The sequence below is a fragment of the Urocitellus parryii genome, chromosome 3, assembly GCF_045843805.1.
Source record: "Urocitellus parryii isolate mUroPar1 chromosome 3, mUroPar1.hap1, whole genome shotgun sequence".
Classification (NCBI taxonomy): domain Eukaryota; kingdom Metazoa; phylum Chordata; class Mammalia; order Rodentia; family Sciuridae; genus Urocitellus; species Urocitellus parryii.
In genome coordinates this window covers 122,176,029-122,198,470 of record NC_135533.1, presented here as the reverse complement: position 1 = coordinate 122,198,470, position 22,442 = coordinate 122,176,029, and the positions used below count along the sequence as shown (strand labels likewise).

The window sequence follows — 22,442 nt, the reverse complement described above, 5'->3', positions numbered from 1 at the left end:
GGGGCGGGGCTCAGAGAGCAGAGGGGCGGGGCCTGGTGCGGCTAAGCTAGGTCGGCGGGGCGGGGCTGAGAAGAACAGAGCGGAGGGGACGGAGTCTGACTAGGGAGGAGGACCTCCTCGGGGGCGTGGCCTGCTATGGAGGCGGGGCCTGACGGGGCGGGGTTAAGCAGAGCGGGGCGGGGGTCTGAAAGGAGAGGTGGGGCGCAGCGGACCGCCGAGGGGCGTGGTCTGATAGCGAGCCCGGCCAGTGGGGTGGGGCTGAGCGGGCCCCGAGGGGGCGGGGCCAATTGGGCGGGGCCCGGCAGGCGGGCGGGCTCCTGGTGCAGGCCCACTTCCTCTGGCGATCCAGCCGGGCGGAAGTGCGTCAGTTGTTATCCGCTCGGGGCGCCGCCGCTGCCGCTGCCGCCACCGCCTCACGAGTCTGGTGCCCAAGAGCCCTGCCTCTCTCCGCGCCCGGTCGCCCGCTGCCGCTCGCCGATTGCCATGGGGCGCGCCCTCGGGGGCCTGGCCGAGGTTCGCTGATCGCGGCCGCCTGCCGATGTGCGGGGCCCGGGCCGGGGGTCCCAGGCCGCGCGGCGTCCGGCGCTGAGCGCCCGCGCCCGGCATGCCCGGCCCGGCCCGGCCCGGAGCCCGCGCGGCATCCTTGCAGCCCGGCTGCGCGGCGTAGCAGGCGGCGCGGGGCCAAGGTCACCGCCGCGGGCCGCCATGGAGGCCAAGGTCCGGCCGAGTCGGCGCTCGCGCGCGCAGCGGGACCGCGGCCGGCGCAGGGAGGCCGCCCGCGACGCCCGCGCGCAGAGCCCGTCGTCGGGCGAAGAGCCCGAGCCTAGCCCCGGCAAGGAGAACGCGGGCCTCCGCGGCGCGCCGCCCCCACGCCCGGCGCCCCGCGCAGCGCGCCCCCCGCGCCGCCGCCGCCGCGAGTCCAGCTCGCAGGAGGAGGAGGTCATCGACGGCTTCGCCATCGCCAGCTTCAGCACGCTGGAGGCCCTGGAGGTAGGTGGGCGCGTGAAGCTCCTGCCGGGACCACGGGAGCCCTGCCTGCCGCCGGCCCGGGACCGCACGCCCCGCAGAGTCGGCGCGAAGACCTAGTTCCGTGCGAGGGCATCCGAGCGGCCGGGAGGCCGGGTCACACTGTGGGCCTTGTTTCGGTTATGTTTCTGTTGCCAAGTTATCACTGTGTCCGAGCGTGCTGGGCCTCTGGGCAGTGCTGTGCTTGGGGAGGCAGCGATAAGATGGATACTTCGGGTTCTTCCTGTTCTGCCCTCCCCTTCAAGGTTCTGTTTAGAAGGGAGAGGGAGGGCCAATCCTTGAGACCCCTCTTGGTGATGGCTGCTTACTGCAGTGGTAATAGATTGGTAAAAAATATTGCACGTTTGGCTGAGTTATCATGGACAATGTTTGCTGAGCAAATACTGCCCTTCTTGCCTGAACCCAGATGAGTAGAGCAAGAAATGAGATACTGTCAGAAGACAGGTGTAAAGGTTGGGAGCCGCTGTCTGCCTAGAACAGGCCCTCAGGGCACCCCCAAAGCTGCTCTCTTCCAGGGCCTCTGCTGGGCCCAGGAATGCAGATTTCCATCTAGGTGGACTAAGTGGCGCAGTTTGGGGATCCTTGTTGGCTGGGCTTTGGGTCCCCAGGCATCTCAGTGCCCAGCTCTTTTCTCCCCCAGGATTCAGGGTTTGATGATTTGGGATCCTCAGTTTCAGAAGCTAAGCAAGCTTTGGAAAAGGGGGCATGGTCACTGCTGGTCCTGAGTGGGAGTGCTTTCCAGGTTTACATCCCAACTCTGGGATCCATTGGTTCTGGGATCCACAGGGTCAGGTGCTGGTGGCCAGGGGATGTGCTCCTGGGATGGAATTGCTGCTTTCTGCCTGACAGATAGATGGACAGAGATGAGGAACCTGTGAGCACAAAGTGGGATCTCATGGCTTATGCTCACCACACTGCCTATCAGACTGCCGTGCATACCCTAGGAACCTGAGATAGGTCCTGGGTCCGGGATTCTCAGCTAAGATGCTTTGTAGTGTGTGGTGGCACACACTGGGGCTCTTGCTGAAAATGGATGACTCAGGATCCTCTGCCTCAGTTTCCTGAGCACTTCCTGCAAGCCAGGTACTGTGCTAAGCTCCTGCACTGTGGCCTCATGCTCCAGAAGGAACTATCTTCTTGCCCTACCTGTCTGCTTCTGGGAAGGGAAAACTAAAACTCCAACCATGGCTGAAGGCCCCAGTGCCTGGACAGCCTCCCTTTTGCTCCAGCACATCGGCCCCTTTCAGGGCCCTGGCCTTGCAGCCTCACTGCTGTCCTCTGCCTGGATATTTGGTGCCTTTGATGCCCAGCCCAGATGTCATATCAGACCTCATCTGAAGTGATCTTCCTTCTCCCTAGCTCTGAGTGTCACCTGCACTTGATCCCATGTCTCCTAAAGAATGTAGGTCCCCAGAACAGTTTAGCATGAGGAGAGTGCCTTGTGCACATAGCCTTGGAGGAGTAAAGGAGGAGCTGCTTTTTGGGAAGCCAGCTTGTGCTAAGGTCACAAGTATTCTGCCTATGTCGGCTCTGCCTGTACCTTTTCTCTGTCACCTTCCCCAGGCTGCAGTTCGTGAGTTTTAGAAACAGCTCCCCTAGGTCACAGTGAGCCAGCATGCCTCCTTGGCATCTACACAGACACAGCACCTCCGTCAGTCTTATATGCCTTTCACTGCCCTTCTGAGCCTGCCTTGAAAAGTACAGGGCTTCTGGGAAAGTCAGCTTCTAGGTCCATTCAGAAGGGTCTTGATTGACTTCATTTCTTACTAAAGTATAATGATTTTCCCCAAAGTTCAGATAATTCATAGTCACATTGATAGTGATAACTGGCTCAAAATTAACATTCACTCAGCTAGGCTATCTCTACAGACATTAATGACCCTCAAGGGCTGCCAGTTACCCCTGCTGCACAGTTGGGAATGCTCGGGCATGCAGCAAGGGGAGCTGGTTGCCCCAACATGCATAGTCTGGAGTGTGTGGTTCACTGCTCTGCAAGCTTTCCACATGGGACACTCAGAGAGGGAGTTGCTGGTTATATGCCCAGGGTCAGCAGGACCACAGCCACCTACCTGTGCTCACAGTTGTTCCATCTCCAGGCCTGGGCACCCCCGCCGCCAGGATATGACACTGATCAAGTGAAGCCCATGTAACCCCAGAAGTAGCTCATTCCTTCCAGGTATAGCCAAACAGCTGTAGGCCTATAAGCAGAAGTGTTTCAGTACCTTTGTCCTGATGATGTCAGTACCTGCCCCTGCTCTGGACCCCACCCATGCCCAGGCAGCTCCCCACCCTGTTATCCTCACATGCTTCCTTGCCCCTGCAAAGGGGAACAAACCCTGCCTGCTATGCCTGTGTCTGTGGGAACAGTAGGTGCTCCCTAAAAGCTGCAGTGGTGTTTGTCAGCTGTAGGGCACGGAGGAGCACAGGTGGCAGTTAATAATCCACAGACTTGGATCAGAGACCTGCGGTAGGTCTGAGATATGCAGAGGAAGTGGACAGGGCAGGGGCTCTGCAGACCTGAGTCAGGGTCACCTTTGACTCTGCTTCTCTAACAGGGTGGGGGTGGTGAGTGGGGGCTGGGAGATCTGAGGAAGCAAAGACAATTTGGATAGGTGTCCCTCTCATTCCCTGTGACTACTGTGACAGAAGGGCCCATGTCAGCAACAAGAACAGTGTTGCTCTTCTCTGCCTGCAGATTGTATGGGGCTGAGAGGAGCATCCAGGACTGTGTCAGATGTAAGCGCTGACCTCAGGCCCACAGAACAGGTTATGCTGGTGCCTGCATCTCCAGGGAGGTAGGCCAGTCCGTATTCCTGCCCCAGGCAGTGTGTTCACTTTCTGTTACTAAGGGCTGGCCCAGCACTCTCAAATCAAGGGAGATGCTTGGCCCCTGCACTCTGGTCCATGCACTTGAATGGTGTGGCCAGCTCCCAGAGGGCACTTGTGCCACTGGCTCCAGGTGGAAACCACTTTCTGGAATGGCCTCCATGTGTCATCCATGAGGATCTTTTTGTTATTGTTGTTAATTTGCTGATTTCAAACAGCAAATCACTTCACCCAATTCAGAAGTCAAGCTCTGAAAAGGTAGAAATACAGAGAGCACCTCGCCCTCCCATGGGCCAGTCAGGTGTGCAAGCACGGGGGGGGAGGTTGCTCCTCATACCTGCACCTTGCTCCAGGGATTGAGGTGGGAAGGAGGATGCCGAGACACCAGTTATAGGGCCAGCAGCTGCCTGTCTCTGGTTTTTGCATCACTACCTTCTCTTGTCATCACGAGTTATTTTGATCATCCACAAGCCATACTGTAAAGCCTAACTTGACCTGCCATTGGCAGAGCAGCATTGAGGAAACCCACATCTAAGTGTCACACACTTGTGGTCCCAGCTACTTGGGAAACTGAGGTAGGAGGGTCACTTGAGCAAGGAGTTTGAGATCAGCCAGGCCCTGTTTCAGTATTTCATTAAAAAAAAATTACAGGGGCTGGGGTTGTGGCTCAGTGGTAGAGTGCTCGCCTAGCATGCACGAGGCACTGGGTTCCATCCTCAGCACCACATAAATGTAAAATGAAGATATTATATCCACCTAAAACTGAAGAATAAAAAATAAAAAACAAACAGAAAACCCCAAGCCAGCCTCCTTTGGCTGTGTCTTAGAGGTTGAGGTGTTGGCCTCTCTGTGAGCCCCTAGTGGACTGGATGGGGGCATCAGGATCTGTCTGGAAGTATGACCCAGTTTGTGGGGAGGTGGGACACAGGCCTCCCAGCTCTTAACTGTGTGCAAGATCTGGCACTTGCACCCTGACATTTATACTCCAGGAGCTGAGTTTGTGCTGAGAGATATGTGCCTGTGTCTGACCATGCCTAGTAGGTGGAAATGGCTCAGCCTCAGGGGAACAGAGGGCTGCTTTCCATTCAGTCTGAGCCTGCTGCCTGGAGCGCCCCTGGACTGCTTCCTGTTCTGCAGGTGGGGAAGCAGGCCAAGAGAGGGGAGGTTCTTCACCTCTAGTCACAGAATTGGAACCCGTCCTCAGATGCTGTTGGGTTATTCAAGGGCAGTATGGACACCAGTCCCTCCCAGGAGTGGACAGACACAGCATGTGAAAGCAAAGCCATCCTGGCCTCTCGGCCTACAGGGAGCCACAGCTTCTTGGCTGCCATGGTGGGCACTGCACAGGGTGGGGCCTGTACCTACCCACTATGGCGGGGAAGGACCTCATCTCTTTCTCCTATGGTCCTGCTCCCTGCAGCCCCATCCCCCTGGCTTCTTGGGCCTGCCACTTCTTAGTTTGTGCATCCAAGTTTTTTCAGGTCCTTCCTGTGGCCCCACTTGCTTCCCTTGGTCCCCCCACACACTGTGCACAGTAACAGCTGACCTTGGCATTCGCCATGCCCTCCATGCCTGGAAGGTTCCCCCCTCAAGTGTTCCTGCAAGTCACTCAGCAGTGCCACCTGCCCCACCTGAGTTCTTCCTGCCTGGCCTGGCCCCTGGCAGGTAGCCCCTCTAGCTCTGCCCCTCCAGGAGACACGCCAAGTGTCGCCTCTCCTCCCCCCATTGGTCTCCTGTGTGTGATCATTGACTCCGCAGGTGTGCGTGGCAGCTGAAGGAGCAGTGAGCCAGTGGCCCTTTTCGGAGGTGCTCTGAGGGCTGGAGGTCCTGTGTGTTTAGTGTCTGTTGCTCTGAGTGGAAACTTGGTTTCGTTTTGTCGTCTTGGTGTCCCTGTAAGAGGCACTGGCACTCTTGTGCACATTAGGCAACGGGCTCTCAGCAGTGCTGGCAGTTTCTGGTGGATTCTCCTGGGGCTACCAGGGCGTGATGACTGCTCTTCTCACTGCCATGCTGCACGTTTTCCTGTCTTACTGAATTGCCAGCACTTCTGCAGCTGTGGGTCAGTGGCACTGTCTGTGTCATCTCTGCATCCCTTCCCTCCCTTGGTGGGCCTCTCCTGTTCCTCGGTTCTGAGGTGGCATCACACGAGCATGCTCTGCCAGGCTCCATCCCTGTCTGGGCCTCGTTCACTGAAGAGGAGTTCTTTGCTGGATGGGGGGTGGGGGTCAGTGTTCCTGGGCCTGAGGTGTAGTCGCTCTGGGCTGCTCTGCTGTAGTTGGAGGCCTGCCCCAGTGCTCCTGGTGAGGTTATTCTGTGGCCACTTGTCCTGAGGCTTTGCTGGGTTTGGACTGAAAACTTTCTACCTTTTCCTCTACTCTGAAACTTTGTAAGTGGCACAGGAATCACCACTGCTGGGTTCTGGGCAGGATTCCCTGTATGCAGGCCTGTTTAGTTGGCATGGACTGAGGAGGGGCTGTAGGTGTAAGGTGGCCAAGGGACACCTGGCCGGGAGTTGGCTCTTCAGGCTGGGGAGAGAGTGGCTGATGGGGTGGACTGGCCTGGCTGTTAAGGTCAGGAGGCCCCTTGAGGAGGGTACCTGTGAACTGGGCCACAGTCAGAAGAGAGATACCTGGCCCAGCTCTGCCCACCTGCCAAGGCCTAAGTTGGGTATATCCTGGGTGCAGGATCTTGAACAGTACAACCCACCCAAGTCCTCATGACCCAGGCTGTCCTCTTTGGGTTCACCCTCTGCAGCCTCACCCTGACCTCACCTCACCTCCTGTGCCCTTGGCTCCTTAATGTCTTAGAAGCCCACAGGTCTCAGATGCTCTTCCATGTCCCCAGGTCCTGCCAAGACATATTGGGTCTCCAAGCTGCCTCAAGATGCCCTGGGATCTCCCACCCGGCATGCTCCCATGCACACTGTGGTTTGGGGACCTAGGGGCTGGGCAGGAACTGGGGCAGGGATGTATGGAGGGCATGACACCGGTCAGGATTTTTCCACTGGAGCAACAGGCACCTGGTGGCCTGTGAGGTCCCTGGCCTGTGGGCCCAGTGCCCTGGCCCTCCAACTTCCCCATGGGCTTTGCTCCTGGAGCCCTACTCCCTGCCCTTCCAAAGGGATGGTTTCCACCTGCCTGTTAGGCCCCATTCTCTCTGATCTTTGGGGACTGAGCCCATATCATGTGCAGAGGGGGATCTGTTCAGCCTGGCAAGGATTGCATGGTGGAGAGATGCCCACCCACCTCCTCTCCCATGGGCTCCCAGGCCCCTGTCTCAGGAAGTCCTCAGGTGACACGGGGGAGGCTGGCAAGGTGGGTCTGCAAGACGCCAGAGAAGTCAGGAGGGTATGTCACTAGTCTGCCCTGCTCAGAGACCCATCCTCAGCCCTCTGCCCAATAGGTGGACCCAGTCCTGCTGCTCACATTTTAGAGACCAGAAGTGCCTGCCTCTCTCATGTCCTGAGGACACAGTCCTGGGGCAGCCATCTATGAGGCTTCAGCAGGCCCCCACATCTACACCTCTGTTCTGCTGCCAAGGTCAGCTTGCTGTGTGTAGGCAGGTCTGGCCCAGCCAATGGGCCAGTGAAGTAGAGCTCCTACCTGTCCTTCACTCCTTAACTTGAGCATTTATTGAGCACTTTTTGTATGCCGACCCCAAGCCCTGTGCCAGCCTGGGGGAAATACCTGTACTAGCGAGTGTCAAGAGGCAGCAAAGAAGCTGTCACTGGAGGCTGGGAGTCATACAAGGGCCCTCAGTCTGAGAAAGGGCCTCTTGCCGGGACCAGCCAGAGCACTGGCTGAGATGGGGGCACTGCGGGGAGGAGAGGCTATAGCAGGAAACTTTCTAGGCCGTGGGGCGGAAGCCTGGCAGTGCAGGTTAGGGTTGACCGTGAGGAGACCTCTGGAGGAGATGGGTGGGACAGCAGTTCTGGAGGTTGGGTGGTGCACTGTGGCTGTCCCCAGGGTGCCTTCGGCTCCAGAGTTTTGGGGACTCTGGGATATTATTCTAGTGTCCTGCTCTGCCCAAATAGTTTATAAAAGAAAATGTAGCAGCCCATGTACCAGCTTTATTTGGTTTACCAGGACCTTTTTCATCTGGTTTCTCTGGAAGGCTTGTGGGATTTGCAGTCTCTCCTGCTGTGTCAGGTCAGGGTGGGGCTTGCAAACTCTGCAGATCAGGCAGACACTGGAGGTTCCGTGGCATCTTCCCAGTCACAGCACACATGTGCTCACGTGTATCTGAGGACCCCTGGCAGAAGGCCTGGCCAGCCTGGCCTGGTGAGCAGTAGTCTTGGCAGACCCAGCTCCAGTTCTTACTTGCAGCAACTTCGTCAGGCTTAGGAGGGGCAGGGCGCTGTCTTATGGACTCTCACAAGCAGTGACCAGGGCATGGAACCACATACACTGACGCAGCCCTGGGAGGTTGAGGTGCTACCTGCTCAGCCTGTGCCAGCCAGGTATTTTCTTGTGAGATTGGCAGTGGCCTTATGGTTGTAAGGGGCAGAGCAGCTGTGCGTGTGTATTGAGGCTGGCTGCTGCTCCAAGCCTGGCCTTGTTCCACAGAGCCTTTCTCTTAATAGCAGCAGTGCTGGTAGTGAGAGGGTCGCTCAGCGGCAACAGGAGTATGGGGTCAGTAGTGAAGGGCATGGCCAATACCTTCTGGGGTTGGTGTTGCTCCAGGACTCAGTGTGCTTACTCCTCTCTCCCATGCAACCCTCACAGCCCCGGAGGAGGGTTCTGTGTTGTACAGAAGGGCATTAGGCCCAGGATAGAGCTTCCCAAGCTTACCCTGCTGGTAAGTGGTAGTCAGGATTTGAAAACTGGCATGGGGCACCCTAAGAGCAGAGAGCCACCTCCTTTCTGGCCTGGGCACTCCTTCATTTGTGGGCTCCTCTCCCTACTCTGTCCCTGGGCTGGACACATCTGTACCCACATGGTCTGTCCCTCCCTATCCCATCCAAGGTCTAGGTTGAGATATCCCCATGGCAGGAAAGGAGTCCAGTAACTGCAGGGACTGACTGATGTGTACAGGGCCAGGTGGAGGCCAAGGTAGCCCTGGCCACCCAGTGTTGGGTGGGGCTCAGCTCTTCCCTCCAATCTTAGTGGGGATTATAAGACCATCTCTCCAGGGCAAAGCTGGGGGTGAACTTGGCTTCTTGGACCCTGTCTGCTGCCTGATGCCGACCCCCCAGGGGCTTCCTCTCAACCTTGAATAAAACCCACCTTGCTTCCAGGGCCCCGATGACCCAGCCCTGCCTGTGCCTGACTCCCAGGCTCTGTGCATGCCTGCCTCAGGCAGGGCAGCCTCTTGCCCTGAGCTCCTAGGACACTATCTCAGGGAGGGAAACGTGAGCTCCACCAGATGCTGGGTTCAGATGCAGATCTCTTTCTTACTGCATGTTGGCAACCCTTTGCCCCTCCTGTGCCCTAGGTTCCTCATCTATTGGGAGGGTAAAGAGGTCAAGTGCACCCACCCCTGCCTCCCAGAGTTGGGATGAGAGTCTAGTGGACACATTCAGGAACTCTCCATCCCTCTGTGCCCTCCATTTCTCCTGTATCCAACCCCCAGCCCCTGGGCAGACCCTGACTGTGTCCCACTGGACCTTGTGCCCAGATCCATGCCGGCTGGCCATGGTGACCAGCACAAGCTGGGGCACTGGCCCTTCCCTCCACAGCCTGGCTCATTTGGTCCCTTCATCACAGGCCTGCCATTTCAGTGACACCCTAGCTGGCTCTAGCCACCCCTGTGCTGCAGAAGAGGCTCTGGTGGGTAAGCTAGCTGGCCCACTCTGGGTGACAGCTGAGTCACAGCTGTGCTGGGACTGGGAAAGACCTAGAGTGGAACAGAAGTCAGACCTGTGCCCTCCTATAGCTCAGGGCCCAGGGCTGAGGGAGTGGAGTGTGTTGCTGTGGCAGAGGGGCTTGTAGGCTCAGCCCTGCCCCAAGGCAGCCAGCAGGACTGGCCACACCAAAGGTACCAAAGGACCCATTTACCCTGACTCCTGGAGGAGTGGGGCCAGGGTCCACTATCAGAAGGACTTGAGAGGCCCAGTGCCCTGGGTGGGCTAAAGCAGGCATCAGCTCTGTGCAGGGGCTTGGCCCTGACCCAGAGCCCTAGGCCTGTGGCCACCTCCCCTTCCTGCTGCCCAGCCGCTCAGGTCTCAACTTGCGTAGTCTTGTCAGGCCCTGCAGTCTAGCCCTTCTGCAGAGCCTTGCCTGCCTGGGCCCCTGCACCTGATGCTTCTCCTTGTCTTGTGTAAATCTGAACCGTTTCATTTGTGTCTAGTTTAATTGTGGAAGAGTTTGTGTGCTCAAAGAATACATAGGGCCTACATCTGTGTTAAAAAGCGACCACAATGGGCCATGTGCCAGGGTCAGGGTTGGGAGCCCTTGGTGACCTGCTTGTGTTTGTCTCCATCCTGACCTGTCAAGAGTTCCAGTCTCCAGGGCCCTTGAAGAACCCACAGGACCCTGCAGAGCACTGTGCCTGGCTCCCACCCACAGCCCACTGGTACCTCCTTCCTGGTGAACTGCTGGCCCTCCCCCTGGTCTCACCCTCAGAACCCCCAGAGGGATCCTGACCGAGAATCAGGCCCTGTCTGACTGTGATCGTGACCTTGTAGCAAATTGGAGCTGGAGAGAAGGCCATGTTGGCTGGGTTGGGAGCATCATGGAGGCTGACCTCAAAACCACTTGTCAGGGGGGCAGTGTGAATGTGAGCTCGGTCATCAGTAAACAAAGGGTCAGAGCAGATGGACAGTGGCTTGATGTAGACTCCAGGCAGGGGGTCCTTGGTAAACCCTGCCTGGTCCTCACTCCAGCCCCCGCTGCTGTCTCTTCCTCTCGCCCACCTATGGCCCTGGCTTCTCCCCGGGCAGCACTGTCGCCCTATCCAGTGCCTGTTGCCATCTGCTCCTTGTCTGGGCACATGGTGGGATTTTCTTTGTCTCTAAGTGACCTCTTTGCCCAAACAGTACCAGGCACAGTGCAGGGGCTGGACAGAGGTCTAAAGAGACAAATCCTGTTCCATAAGAGCCCTAGTGGGTGCTGTGCAGCAGGGTCTCAAAGCAGTTTTCCCAGGACATGCTGTAGGAATGGCTGCTCCAAGCTGGGCCTCTGGGGGCCCTGGCCCTGCACCCCTCCTATACACTAGTCAGTGGCAGTGCAGCCAGCCCTGCCTCCTGCTCCACATGGCAGCCCACACTATCCATTGGGCACTCAGGAGCTTTGGCCAGCTCCAGAGAGCCTGCAGGTGCCAAAGGCTGTGGGCCAACAGGTGGTCTTAGGGTGGGTAGACGGGAAGTGCAGCCAGGCATGATCCAGAGGCTTCTGGAGCAGGCAAGGGGGTCAGTGAAGCCTGTGGGGACATTCCCCTGGGTACATGTGACATAGGGCCAACAGGAAGGGAAATTGAGGCAGCTGAGTTGAGTGATGCTGGATGTACCTGGCGGGACACGAGAGAGCATTGCCCACTGGGGGAATGTGATCTGAGGAGAGGGAGCGCCGTCCTGGTAAAAGAGCTTTGCTCCCACCTTCTTAGCTAGAGGGACAATTAGACACAATCCCCTATCAGGGCGGTGGGGGCTACTCTCAGGGCTTTCATGCTGGGCAGTGGAGACCTTGGATGGGGGCCAGCTACAGCTCAGAGACTAGTGAACATGTAAGATAGGAAGGAATGTGTGGACGGTGCAGCTTGAAATGGGTAGTTAGATAGGGGAAGTGAGCTGCGGGTGCCCAGCTTATAGCCGGGCCAGGTGAGGGCTAGGTGGGGAGGGCTGTTCCCACCCAGACCCCATGCAAGTGTCAGAGGCAAAGGCCTGAGGTCTTGGAGCAAGGTCCCTGCCTCCTGACTGTGGCCTCTGCAGCCACTCGGTCTCAGGCGCAGTCCTTCTAGGGCGATATGGTGGTCAGGTGGGGCTAGAAGCTGGGTCTCAGATGGGCCTTCCTCATGGCCAGGCCTTCCTTCTTACCAAGGGGGAGGCCCCATGTGCTTCCAGGAGCAAGTGGGTGCCTGCTGGCTGGAGTAGGTGGGTGAGCTGCCAGGGGCACACTAGTAATAAGCAACCTTGCCCTGTGGAGGGAAGTGGGTCTGTCTGCTGAGTTATAATTACTTCTCTCTCCACGGTTGGTTTACTGGAGTGCAATTAGAAATTTTATTGTGCCTGCATAATAATAACATTTAGGGGAACTAAAAAACAGTCATGTAAAATCACTACAGGAAAATCTAATTGACAACTCATGATAGGGTGCACCCAGCCCAGTGCTCCTCTTGGAGAAAGGAGCAGAGAGGTTGGGGTCCTGGCCCTGTTGCCTCATCAGGGTCCTGTTTTTGTGGGCTTGAGTACAGGGGGCTCATGCTAACCCAGGTAGGTGCCACAGACACAATTACAGGGGTGCAGGCCCTGCAGAGGCTCCTTGCAGTCTGAACAGTAGCCTGAGACCCTGTAGTAGCTGCAGCCTCTTGACACTTTAGGGATAGTAGGAGCTAGTGTCCCCCAGGGTTGGGCTAAGTGGCAGGTGGTGCCTAAGATGCAGATCCCAGACTGTCATGAAGGCATCTCCTTGCCAAGGGGTCCTCGTCTGTTGCTGGGGTGATCAGAACTAGTGGAGCTGTGCGTGGAGTGCTTAGCGGAGCCCTTACACAAGTCCAACCTGCCACCATGACGGAGGCTCCAGACCTGCTCTAGTGAGCCCTCCAGGTCCTCCCACGGAACCCTGGAGCCCTGTGTAGCAAACCATGCCCTCCTGGAATCGCTCGGATACTGCTGTGGGTAGGACTCCTAGCTCAGGGTCTGCCATCCCTCAGCCCTGGGGGGGAATGCAGGGGGCTGTGGGTGGCTTGCTGTTCTCTGCCTTGGCCCTGGATGGTGGCTATAGCATCAACCCTGCAGGGTCAATATGGAGTCACTGCTGTGGGCCGCCCCAGCCCCAGGGGATCTGTGCTCCTGGTGGCCCAGGTGTGTGTGGGGCTAGCAAGGGCTCCTGCCCTGGGGCAGCCTGTGGTCAGGGTTCTTGGAGACAGGTACTAGTGTGGTGGCATTGCTGTGGGGACTCCAAAACAAGCCAGATTCATGCCCTAAACAGCAAGTCTCTCCTCATCCCCAGCAACACTATCTGTCCAAGCTTGGGGGCGTTTGTCATGCCCTGTGAGTGCATAGAGCAAAGGATCACCTTTGCTCACAGTTGCACCAGAAGAGCCTCAGAATTGAGGCTGAGAATGTCCCCACAAGTGCCACTTGGGGTTCATCTCTGTTCTCTCAGGTGAGCATGACTGAGTCCTGTGGGCACAGGGACATCTGGAGTCTCTCTTGTCCAGGGGCAAGGACCTGGGGTGGACTATTGTCCTCTGAATGTGGCTGAGCCGAGGTGGGAGGTCAGTATAAAACAGGAATGAGGTCAGACCCAGGACCAGTGGAAATGGGCAGAGGAGCCAGTAGCAGTCTTTTATTTTTTCCAAAACAAAGAAATGCCAAACCAGGTTCACAGGAAAATGTGGCTAATTCAGACCTTTTGTGGTTGGCAAGTTCATCTTTGCAGCCACATGTGAACAGTGGTGGGGTGGCTGGAAAGATGTCAGGGCCTGGGGTGTCCTGCACCCTCATGGCTCCCCGCTGATTTCCCATCTGCTCACTCCTGTCTTGCGGCTTGTTTGGAAACCAGTCCCAGCCTGGCGGGGTTCTTGGAGCAGGTGTTTTGCAGTGCCTTTAGTTTGGCAGGAGTTGGCCCCTGGATTTGCTCAGGTTTTTGATCATACACAAGGTGCGCAGGGGAGTGTCCATGAATCTCAGTCCCCAAGCACAGGCAGCCCTCACCAGACCCAGCTGGGAGCAGACAGTGACAGCAAAGCCTTGTGGCCATGTGTGGTCTGGAGAGAGCAGACACATAGACCAGGCCCGTGTGTCAGATCCCAAAGCCATGCGGGCAGGATGGCACTCAGGTGCCCTGGGGATTTTAGGGCATGCTGTAGGAAGTGCTGTTGTGTAGCAGCAGGTCCTCCCGCCTGGCACTGGCTGTGGCTGTCCTGGGAAGTCAGGCTGGGCAGGAAGCTGAGCCTTGAAAAGCCTGCCAGCCCTGCTGCATGCCCTCCTGGCTCTGTGTCCACTCCTCCTCTGGGAGGGATCTGTCCCTCTGTGGGCTCTACTCCCTGGCTGCTGCCTCCTGCAGCTTACACTGCATGTGCATCTCCGCTTCCCCTGCATGCCTGGCTGCAGGCTAGCATGAGGTGCTGATCGCTGCTGGGTACCCATTGTGGAAGCTGGCACCCCGAGCCAGAAGTACCAGTGCTGCAGCAGGGCAGGGTGGCGCAGACTCGGGGCTGCACAAGGTACAGACCAGCTGGGACTCAGGAGATTTCCAGACAGCTGCTTATGAGGCACCTAGCAACTCCTGGGTCCTGCAACCCAAAGGGTGACGGCTGCTAGGGTCTCTATCCAGATCACAGCTACACAGTGTCATCTGGAGGTGTTTGCTGTGGTGCCTGGGTATCACCTGGGCAGCACCTCCTATGGAGTGTGACTGGGAAGGCTGCTATGTGGTGTTAGGCACCTCTGGTCTCAGCGGCCTCTGAAGGGCAGCCCGGAAGGAAGGCAGCGCCCCATCATGTACTCTAGGCTAGAGTTTGGCCTGTGTCCCACTGCTGGGACCTGGGGAACTTGCACAGCCACCCCCGAGTCATGGGGAACTGCACAGCCATCTCCCTCAGAGGTGGCCTCTTCAGGATGGAGGCTCCCTCCCTGAGGTGTGACCCCAGCCTGGGCACCTACTCAAGGGGCACCACCTCCAGGTATGTACTGTCAAAAGCCAGGGGCCCAGGCCTCAGTGACATGGCCCCGTGGGAATTTCCAACCAATTGACAGGTTTTCCCTTCCTCTCCCTGCAGAAGGATATGGCCCTGAAGCCACAGGAGCGGAAGGAGAAATGGGAACAACGTCGCCTCTTCAAAAAGCCCCGGGACTCAGAAACCTGTCCATCTGCAGAGCCCAGTGAGAACAGACAACCCCTGGAGGCGGACAGCCCTGGGCAGGACTTGGAGCCCAGCTGTGAAGGAGGGGCCAGGAAGGTCCCCTTGCAACCCTCTAAGCAGGTGAATACCTGGTCCCTCCCTACCTCAGGAACTCTGCAGTCAGGTCTGTCCCCAGGCCACACCAGCACCTGGACACCACCCGTCGGCACCTGGGCATGCCTGGCAACGCACTCCATCGTTGTTGGGCTCAGGGTGTGGGGCACATGTGGAGGGGGCACTGGCAAAGATAAAGGAGCTGGGCTCCTGGTTCATGGAGGTGCAGGGACTTGCCCAGGCCCCTGTGCTGAGAGGCCGTGGGGAGGGTGTGTGCTGGCCGGGTGGATGACAGTGCCAAGCTGATAGGCCGGCCCCGTTTCCCGCTGCGTCTGTCAGGTTCCGCCGACTACGGGTATCCAGGGGTGTCCAGCGTGTCTGTAACGAACATGGGGACCAGGCTTAGTGCTGAGTGTTCTGCACAGGTAGCACCATCTGCCAGACTGTGGCACGGGGGCAGAGAGTGCTGAGCCACAGGACTGTGGCAGGTGGTCTAGGTGGAGGAATGACCAGGAGACTGGGCCACCACCCCCCAGGCCTTCCTGCCTGGCTGGGGAAGGGCCTGTCAAAGCAGGTGGATGCTGGCTGGGGCTGCCCTATGTGTGGGTCTGCCCTCTGTCCTGGCTCAGCTGCAGTTGCACCCTCCCGGGGTCCCTGGGTCTGCGCCTTCTCAGTGTTTTGGGCTCCGCCTGAGTTCCTTTGGGAGTTGGGCTCTGGAGAGAGAACAGCATGCCTCAGGGGCCTGGGCTGGATGGGGGGGTCCGCAGGCACACCTGCCCAGGTGGACACGTGCTCTTTCTTCCATGCAGGTGTGCTCCCCAGAAGGGGGGCCGCTCCCAGCTAGCCCCTGGCACCAGAACGGCCCGGCCCAGCACCAGCAGCAGCTCCAGCCCAGCCAGCCCGACCAGCCCCAGGGGCCCCCCCCAGCCCCGTGTCAGCGCTGCCAGCCCCGTCGGGCATCCCCGGACCCTGGGCAGCCCTGCCCACCCCAGCGGCCACTCCCAGGCCAGCGCAGCTGGCCCCAGCGGTCACTTCTGGGCCTGAGACAGCCCTCCCAGCCCCGGCGGTCACTTCTGGGCCCCGGTCAGCACCGCCAACCTCAGCGGCTGCTTCCAGCCCCAGATCAGCTCTGCCAGTCCCAGCGGTCACGCCTGGCTCAGCCCTACAGGCCTCATTGGGCACTGCCAGGCCCCAGGCAGCGCTGCCGGCGCCTGCGGTCCCTCCTGGTCCCATGGCACCGCTGTCGGCCATTGCGGTCTCCCCTGGCCCCATGGCACCGTTGTTTGCCACGGCGGACCCTGTTGACCCCATGTCACCTCTGCCGGCCCCGGCAAGCCCTGCTGAACCCTTGTCACCTCTGTCGACCCCTGTGGTCCCTGCTGAACCGGCACTGCTGCCGGCCTCTGCGGTCATGGTCCACCCCATGTCTCCATGGCCAGCCCCATAGGGCTGCCTCAGGACAGTGCCAGCGGTGCCAGCCCCCATGTTCACTCCTCATCCCACGCCGCCGGCCCAGCAGCTCCCTCTCATGTCGGTGCTGCTGCCCCCGGCGGGCACTCCTAGCCCCATGTCAGCGCAGCCAGCCCCGAAGGTCCCTCCTGGGCCAGCCTGACCGCCCCCGGCGGTCTCTTCTGGGCCTCAGACAGCCCCAGCAATTAGTCAAATCTACAGAGCCAACTGGGCCTCCTAAACCTTCCCTGCTGGGTCCTGGACAGCCATGCCAACAGAAGCGGCCACTCATGGGCCCAGAACAGCCCCACCCTCCCCAGCGACCACTCATGGGCCCAGAGAAACCCTGCCGGCCCCTGCGGTCACTTCTCGGTCCAAGCCAGCCCTGCAAACCCCAACCCTTGCTTCCTGTCCCCACTCGTCCTTCACTGCTGGGGACACCAGGCCCACCCCGTCGGCCTCTCCTGGGGCCCCTCTGTCAGCCACGGCGGTCCCTGCTGGATCTAGTGCCAGCCCGTCAGCCCCAGCCTTCACCCCTGGCTCTGGGCCATCCCTGCCGGCCTCCAAGGTCACGGTGGACCCGATCCTATGCCCCAGGAGTGGCCCGCCAGGCCCCCTCTGTGAGCCCTGGAGCCTGATGCCAAGTAGTTCCCTGGATGAATTTTCCAGTCACCCTGTGGCTGCCCTGGTGAGGCCTAGCAGGCCTGGATGCTGTGCCGGACTGGCCTGAGGCCTTTTCCAGACAGGCCTGGCTGACTACTGTTGGAAACGGAGGCTCAGCCAGAGGCAGGAAGAGCCCTGCTATGCCATGATCAGGTCAAGCAAGGCCATCGCAGCAGGAGAGAGGAGACCTGGCCTTTTACATCACTTCATCGCACCCTCCCCTGCTGGTGTCAAGGCCTCCTGGTGTCGTGGTGACCCCCACGTGTGTGCTGCTCTGTGATGTGCGTGCCCTGGGGGGAGGCACACAGCCTCCTGAGGGCTTGGAGCCTGCTGGTCCCTCAGCCTTTCTCCCTGTGCCTCTAAATTGCCAACACAGTCTTTGCATCTCTGAGTCTCCATCACGTGTGCAGCTGTGCGAGATGTGCATGTGTGTGTGCGTGTGGTGTGCAGGTAGGCTTGTGTGTGCTCTGTGTGTCTGGGCGTGTGTGATGGGGTGCCAGCCACAGGCTTGCTCCCATGGGGCCCGCCCTGTCCGGCCAGTGTGCATTCCCTGCCCCCAGGCAGAAATTCCTAGTGATGAATTGGTCAAGATATGGGTGGCCAAGTTTTGGGGCCCAGCCCCCTCCTTTGGCAATCAGGTGATGCTAGTGTCCACTTGAGGGTCCCCAAGCTGCAGGAAGGACACACAGGGGCTGAGACCCAGGGGATGCCACCCCATTCCTCAGGGTTCTGCCTCCACTCAAGTGGGGGCACTGCTAGGGGGCCACTTGGGTCTCCAGGGAGAGCTGCAGTGTCCAGGGCAGGTGGAGAACCCACTCTCTGGGCCCTTCTTGCTCTACCCCAGCAGCATTCTGTCAGCTGCTGGCTGCCCCACTTGACAGATCTCACACTACAGGGCTGTCTGTGGACCCCGCCCCTATATGGGTCCCCTGGCCCCTGACCCTAGGCCTCTAACCCCCGTCTCACGGCAGCTCTGCACTCAGGTCTCCTGGAGTCCCAGGGGAGAATGAGCCCCATGAGGGAGCTTGTGTCCCAGGAGGGAGGAGCCTGGGCCCTGCCTGTCCCAGGCCTTGGGGAGCCCAGGGAGCTAGCTGTGGCCAGCCTACTGGTCCCCTGAGCCAAGAGTGGGCTGGAGTCACCTGGTGCACAGCCACCTTGTATACCAGCCCCATCTGCGAGGAGGAGGGAACAGGGATCCCCTTGTTCCAGGCCAGGCCTTCCACCAATGCCGAGCCTTTCCCTTGCTCAGGAGGACCCTAGCTGCCTGCTGGGTCCTTCCAGGGCTGCAGCCCGCTGCCTCGCCAGCCAAGGTGGCTCTGAGCCCCACCTGCCTGGGCAGGCCCCCTTCCTGGTGCTTACCTAGGGCTTCCACCCTGGAATTCCAGGCTTATTTTTCTGATTAAAGAAAATAAAAGTACCATGCTATTATTTTCTATAACAGCATTCGTGTTTGTAATTTAAACAGATGAGCGTGTGTCTGATCCCCACGCGTGCTCTTCCCACATCTGGACTTGCTCTCCACCCATGAAGTCCCCAACGGGGGCACACCTGTCAGGCCTGGCCAAGGAGGGGTTGCCCTGGCTGTGTCCCCTTGTAGGTGCTGTGGTGCCCTGGTCATGAGCAGGGTGAGGAGCCATCTAGGCTAGGGAGTAGGGGAATCCCATCAGGGCAGAATCGAGGGTCCTCTGAAGCTGCCCTCACATGGCCAGTGCTTTGGGGGGGGGTCAGGATCCAGGGGGAGCAGCCTGTGGTGCTTTGCCCACTTGTGTCTGCCTAAGGGGTTCTGCATTCCCTAGGGGGCAGGGAACCCAGGGTTCCAGCCCTGGCCCATGGCTGGGACAAGCCTAAGCTGGACTCTGCACATTTCATGGTAGGCCAGGGAGAATTTCTCTCTTGGTATAATCACCTGCAAAGTTGCCCTGGCACCTTCCACTGCCCTCAGATGCCTGAAATGCCTCCTGGTGTCCCCTGACAAGTGCTAAGGGAGTACTAGTTTGGACCACCTTCCCCTCAGAAAACCCACAGCTCTTCACTCTACTGTGAGGACACGGGGCTAGAGGGGTCAGAGAGTGTGTGTGTGTGTGTGTGTGTGTGTGTGTGTGTGTGTCTGAGCCTTGTCCTGCCTGCAGGCAAGGGAGGCGCCACTGCACCCTCAGGGCCTAGCTGGGCCAGTAGCACTGCAGGGAGAGGATGGAGGTCGCACCAGCAGAGCTGGCAGTCAATGGACACACACTGAGGGAGCACCTGGGCTCCCCTTGAACCCAGAGGACTTACAAAGCCTGGGCCTGACCTCCAGCTTCAATAGAAGCCTCAGGTCCAGACTGCCACCACAGGGAGGGCCCAGCTGCCACCCAGGGGCCATGCCACATGTGTGTGGCCTTAGGGAGTGGCTGCCACCACTGTCCTTGAGCACACAGGTTCCACGCCACTGGGTCTGGCATTTCTGGGCAGCTGGAGACCCAAATTTTCTGTAGATTTGGCAATTTCAAAGTGTTGGTGGCAGATTCTAGTTTCCAGGACCCATCTTGCTGACCGAGGGAGGACACAGCTGTGCAGGGCTGCTTGTCCTGCAGCTGGGTGTGGCCTTAGGTGAGTGGAGCTGGTTCTGTGGCTTTGGGGGTCTTGATGCTGTGGGCTGCAAAGGCAGTGGGCATGGCCTACCCTGAAGGTTGTGGATGGAGTGAGTCTGGGGCATCAGTGGGCATCTAAACTAACTGAAAGCCCTCCAGAAAGGGGAGTCTGGGCACAGGGCCTGAGTGGCCATCAGCATTAGTCACCCAGCATAGGGAAATGCGGTGTGGCCCTCCCTGCCCCAGGAGAGGTGCTGTGGGGAAGGGTGTGGGTTGGGGAGGCCAGTGGAGTCCTTGACAGGACAGCGAGCCTTGCAGTTTGTTGTGGGAGGTGTCTAGGGTGGGTTCCCAGAAAATGACTGGAGCGGTTCTCTGTCTCCCTAAGAGGCAAAGCAGGCCCTGTGTAGGGGCCTCAGACTGGTCCACACGGGCCACATCAGTACACAAGTGGCAGGGCAGCCAGGGAGGGACAGCCAATTGTGTAGGTGGCAGAGCCCCTTCCTGCCCTGAAGAAGTCTTGTGCCCACGTGGGCCTGTGCCGCTCCTGAGCGCAGAGACACCCTGGCTGGCCCCAACTCCAGGTGACACTCAGGAGCCTCAGGGAGTCTTCCAGGCAGAGTCGGCCCCACACATCCTCCTCCAGCTGCACGTCACCTCCCTGATTCCATCCCACAGTGCGCCAGGGAAGTGCTTTGGTGTGGGGGATGGCTGGTGAGGGGTGAGAGTGGAGGAGACAGCACAAAAACCAGGTGGCAGGACCAGCCTGGGTGCCTGAGGAAGCGTTAGGGCCAGAGGCCTGGGCCTGGAGCACAGGGCCTTCTGAGTGAGGCAAGAGCCTGGGGATCTGAGCAGGCATCAGGGCCTGGTCTGAGACCCAAGGTGGCCAGAACCCCAGGCCACAGTGGCAGAGCTTAGCCCCCAGACCATTGGGGCTGGGCCGAAACTGGCCAGGCAGAAAGGCTACTGGCCTTCCGCCCCTAGCCAGGTGCTGTAGTGACAGGGAACCACTTTCTGTGTCCACCCACACCTGTCCTGGGCCAGGGTCTGGCAAGGAGCCGCTCCCGGGATGGTACGTGGACAGGAGCAGGCACATGGGCTGTGGCCAGGGCCACCAGCCTGGGAAGGCCCAAGATTGCTCAGCAGGGCTGTCCGTGGGTCTTAAATGTTCTGGAAGCCACATTGAAAGGGGACGCTGTCAGACGGCTTTGATAATGTCTTCAACTGTGTACTTGGAACAGTACATTTTAACACATTATCAGCCTGAAAATTAGCAGTGAGATGTTTTACATTCTTTCATTTTTCTTTCTTTTGTCTTGAGTCCTGGGAAACTGGCATATAGGTATGACCTTGGCTCCACTCCATGTGGCTCAGAGCCGCAGCTATCAGAAGGGCATGAGGCCCCAAGTGGTTCTCCATACCTGCTGCTTCCTGGCCAGTGGGGAGGTCCGCTGTGCTCAGAGCCCAGTGTGGCCTTGCCTAGCCAGGCCCCAGGCCCCAGCAGTAACAAACCAGAGCACACCTGTTTCTAAATCTCCCTCCCCATCTCAGTGGACGAAACTCGGACCTGCCCAGGCGATTCGGCCAGCAGCTGGACATCACTTCCACTTTTCGTGCCCACACAGTGAGCAGAGCTCTGCTTTCTCTTTATAAGTCTCCATAACTGGACTTCACTGGAGTGTAATGAATAGGACACCCAAGTGTGAGGGACACAGCAGGATGGTGCTCAGAGGGAAACATTTTAAGTGCCATAGATGTCAGGAGAGGTGTGAAGTCAGAGCCTGAGGTTCCACTTCCAGAGTCCAGCAAAATCTCAGACACAGTGGCACACACCTCTGATCCCAGGAACTCAGGAGGCCAAGACATGAGCATGCCAAAGTCCAGACCAGCCTGGGCAGCTTCAAGAGATCCTGCCTCAGAAAATAAGGGCTGGCAGTGCAGCTCAGTAGTAAAGTGTGTGCCAAGCATGTGGGAGGCCTTGGGTTCAGTCCCCAGTACCAAAGAAAAAGAATAAAGCCAGAGTGGCATCTTTGAAAATGCCAGCAAACTTGAGAAATCCCTATAGGTTACCCAAGAAAAAGGAACACAGATGGGCATTCGATATGATGTCAGAGACATTGACCAGACAAGCTCCTCCACAAACGGGTGACCTGAACAGGGCCTCCTGAGGTGTTCTTGGCCCGTTTGCTCTGGACATCACGAGTTGCGCTGGACATTAATGAGTTGGTGACAACTCGTTAAGCCCCACCACAACCCAGGCCGCCTGGGGACTTTCCCAGGGTTAACTCTGAGCTCTCGGTTGCTCCAAGATCCAAGCCCAGACAACCTGTGTGGTTTCGAGCCCTTGGACCCGCAGACTGCTTCCACTGCCAGCCTGTCTGCAGGCCCTGGGGTCCTCCCAGCAGCCCACCTGAGCAGGCACTGCCCTGTGAAAGGCTTTCTGGAAGGCTCCCACTACTCTCAGGTGAAGTCCAGCCTCCTGGATATGCCAGGTCCCCCTGTGGACTCTGCGCCTTTCTGGTTTCCCTTCCAGGATCCCCCCCACCCGGGCCTGGCCATGCAACTCCTGCTCAGCTGTCCTTCTGCTGCATGGCCGCCTGTGCTGGGGTTCTGCTTGCTGAAGGCCCTTGATTGGGGCAGGTGGAGCCTGGCCTCAAGTGCCTGCTGCTGCTCCTGGACAATGTGCCTCCAGGGAACTGGTACTGTGGCCCTGGGCTGGTCCTCAGTTTCCCCAACTGTGATGTTGGGTCACAAGGGCCCTCCCTCTGGTGTCAAGAGGATTGTGACCAGGCCCATGTGGCCCTTAGCTGGCCCCAGGCAGTGCCCATCACCAGGATAGGGTGCCTACCTTCT

General features: G+C 58.8%; 1 protein-coding gene across 17 annotated transcripts in view; it reads left to right on the top strand.

Moving 5' to 3' along the window:
* The first annotated feature begins 705 nt into the window (after nucleotides 1-705).
* Nucleotides 706-22,442, top strand: part of Fbrsl1 (fibrosin like 1) — a 61,751-nt gene continuing 40,014 nt past the window's right edge. For 15 of the 17 annotated variants that reach the window (XM_026409642.2, XM_077796056.1, XM_077796054.1 and 12 more), the window contains exons 1-2: nucleotides 706-990; nucleotides 14,734-14,937. In XM_026409642.2, coding sequence (XP_026265427.2) covers nucleotides 706-990; nucleotides 14,734-14,937 — 489 coding nt within the window. Of the gene's footprint in view, nucleotides 991-14,733; nucleotides 14,938-15,719; nucleotides 18,422-22,442 lie in introns of those variants that run through there. The other 2 variants (XM_026409645.2, XM_077796057.1) reach the window with 2 other exon arrangements.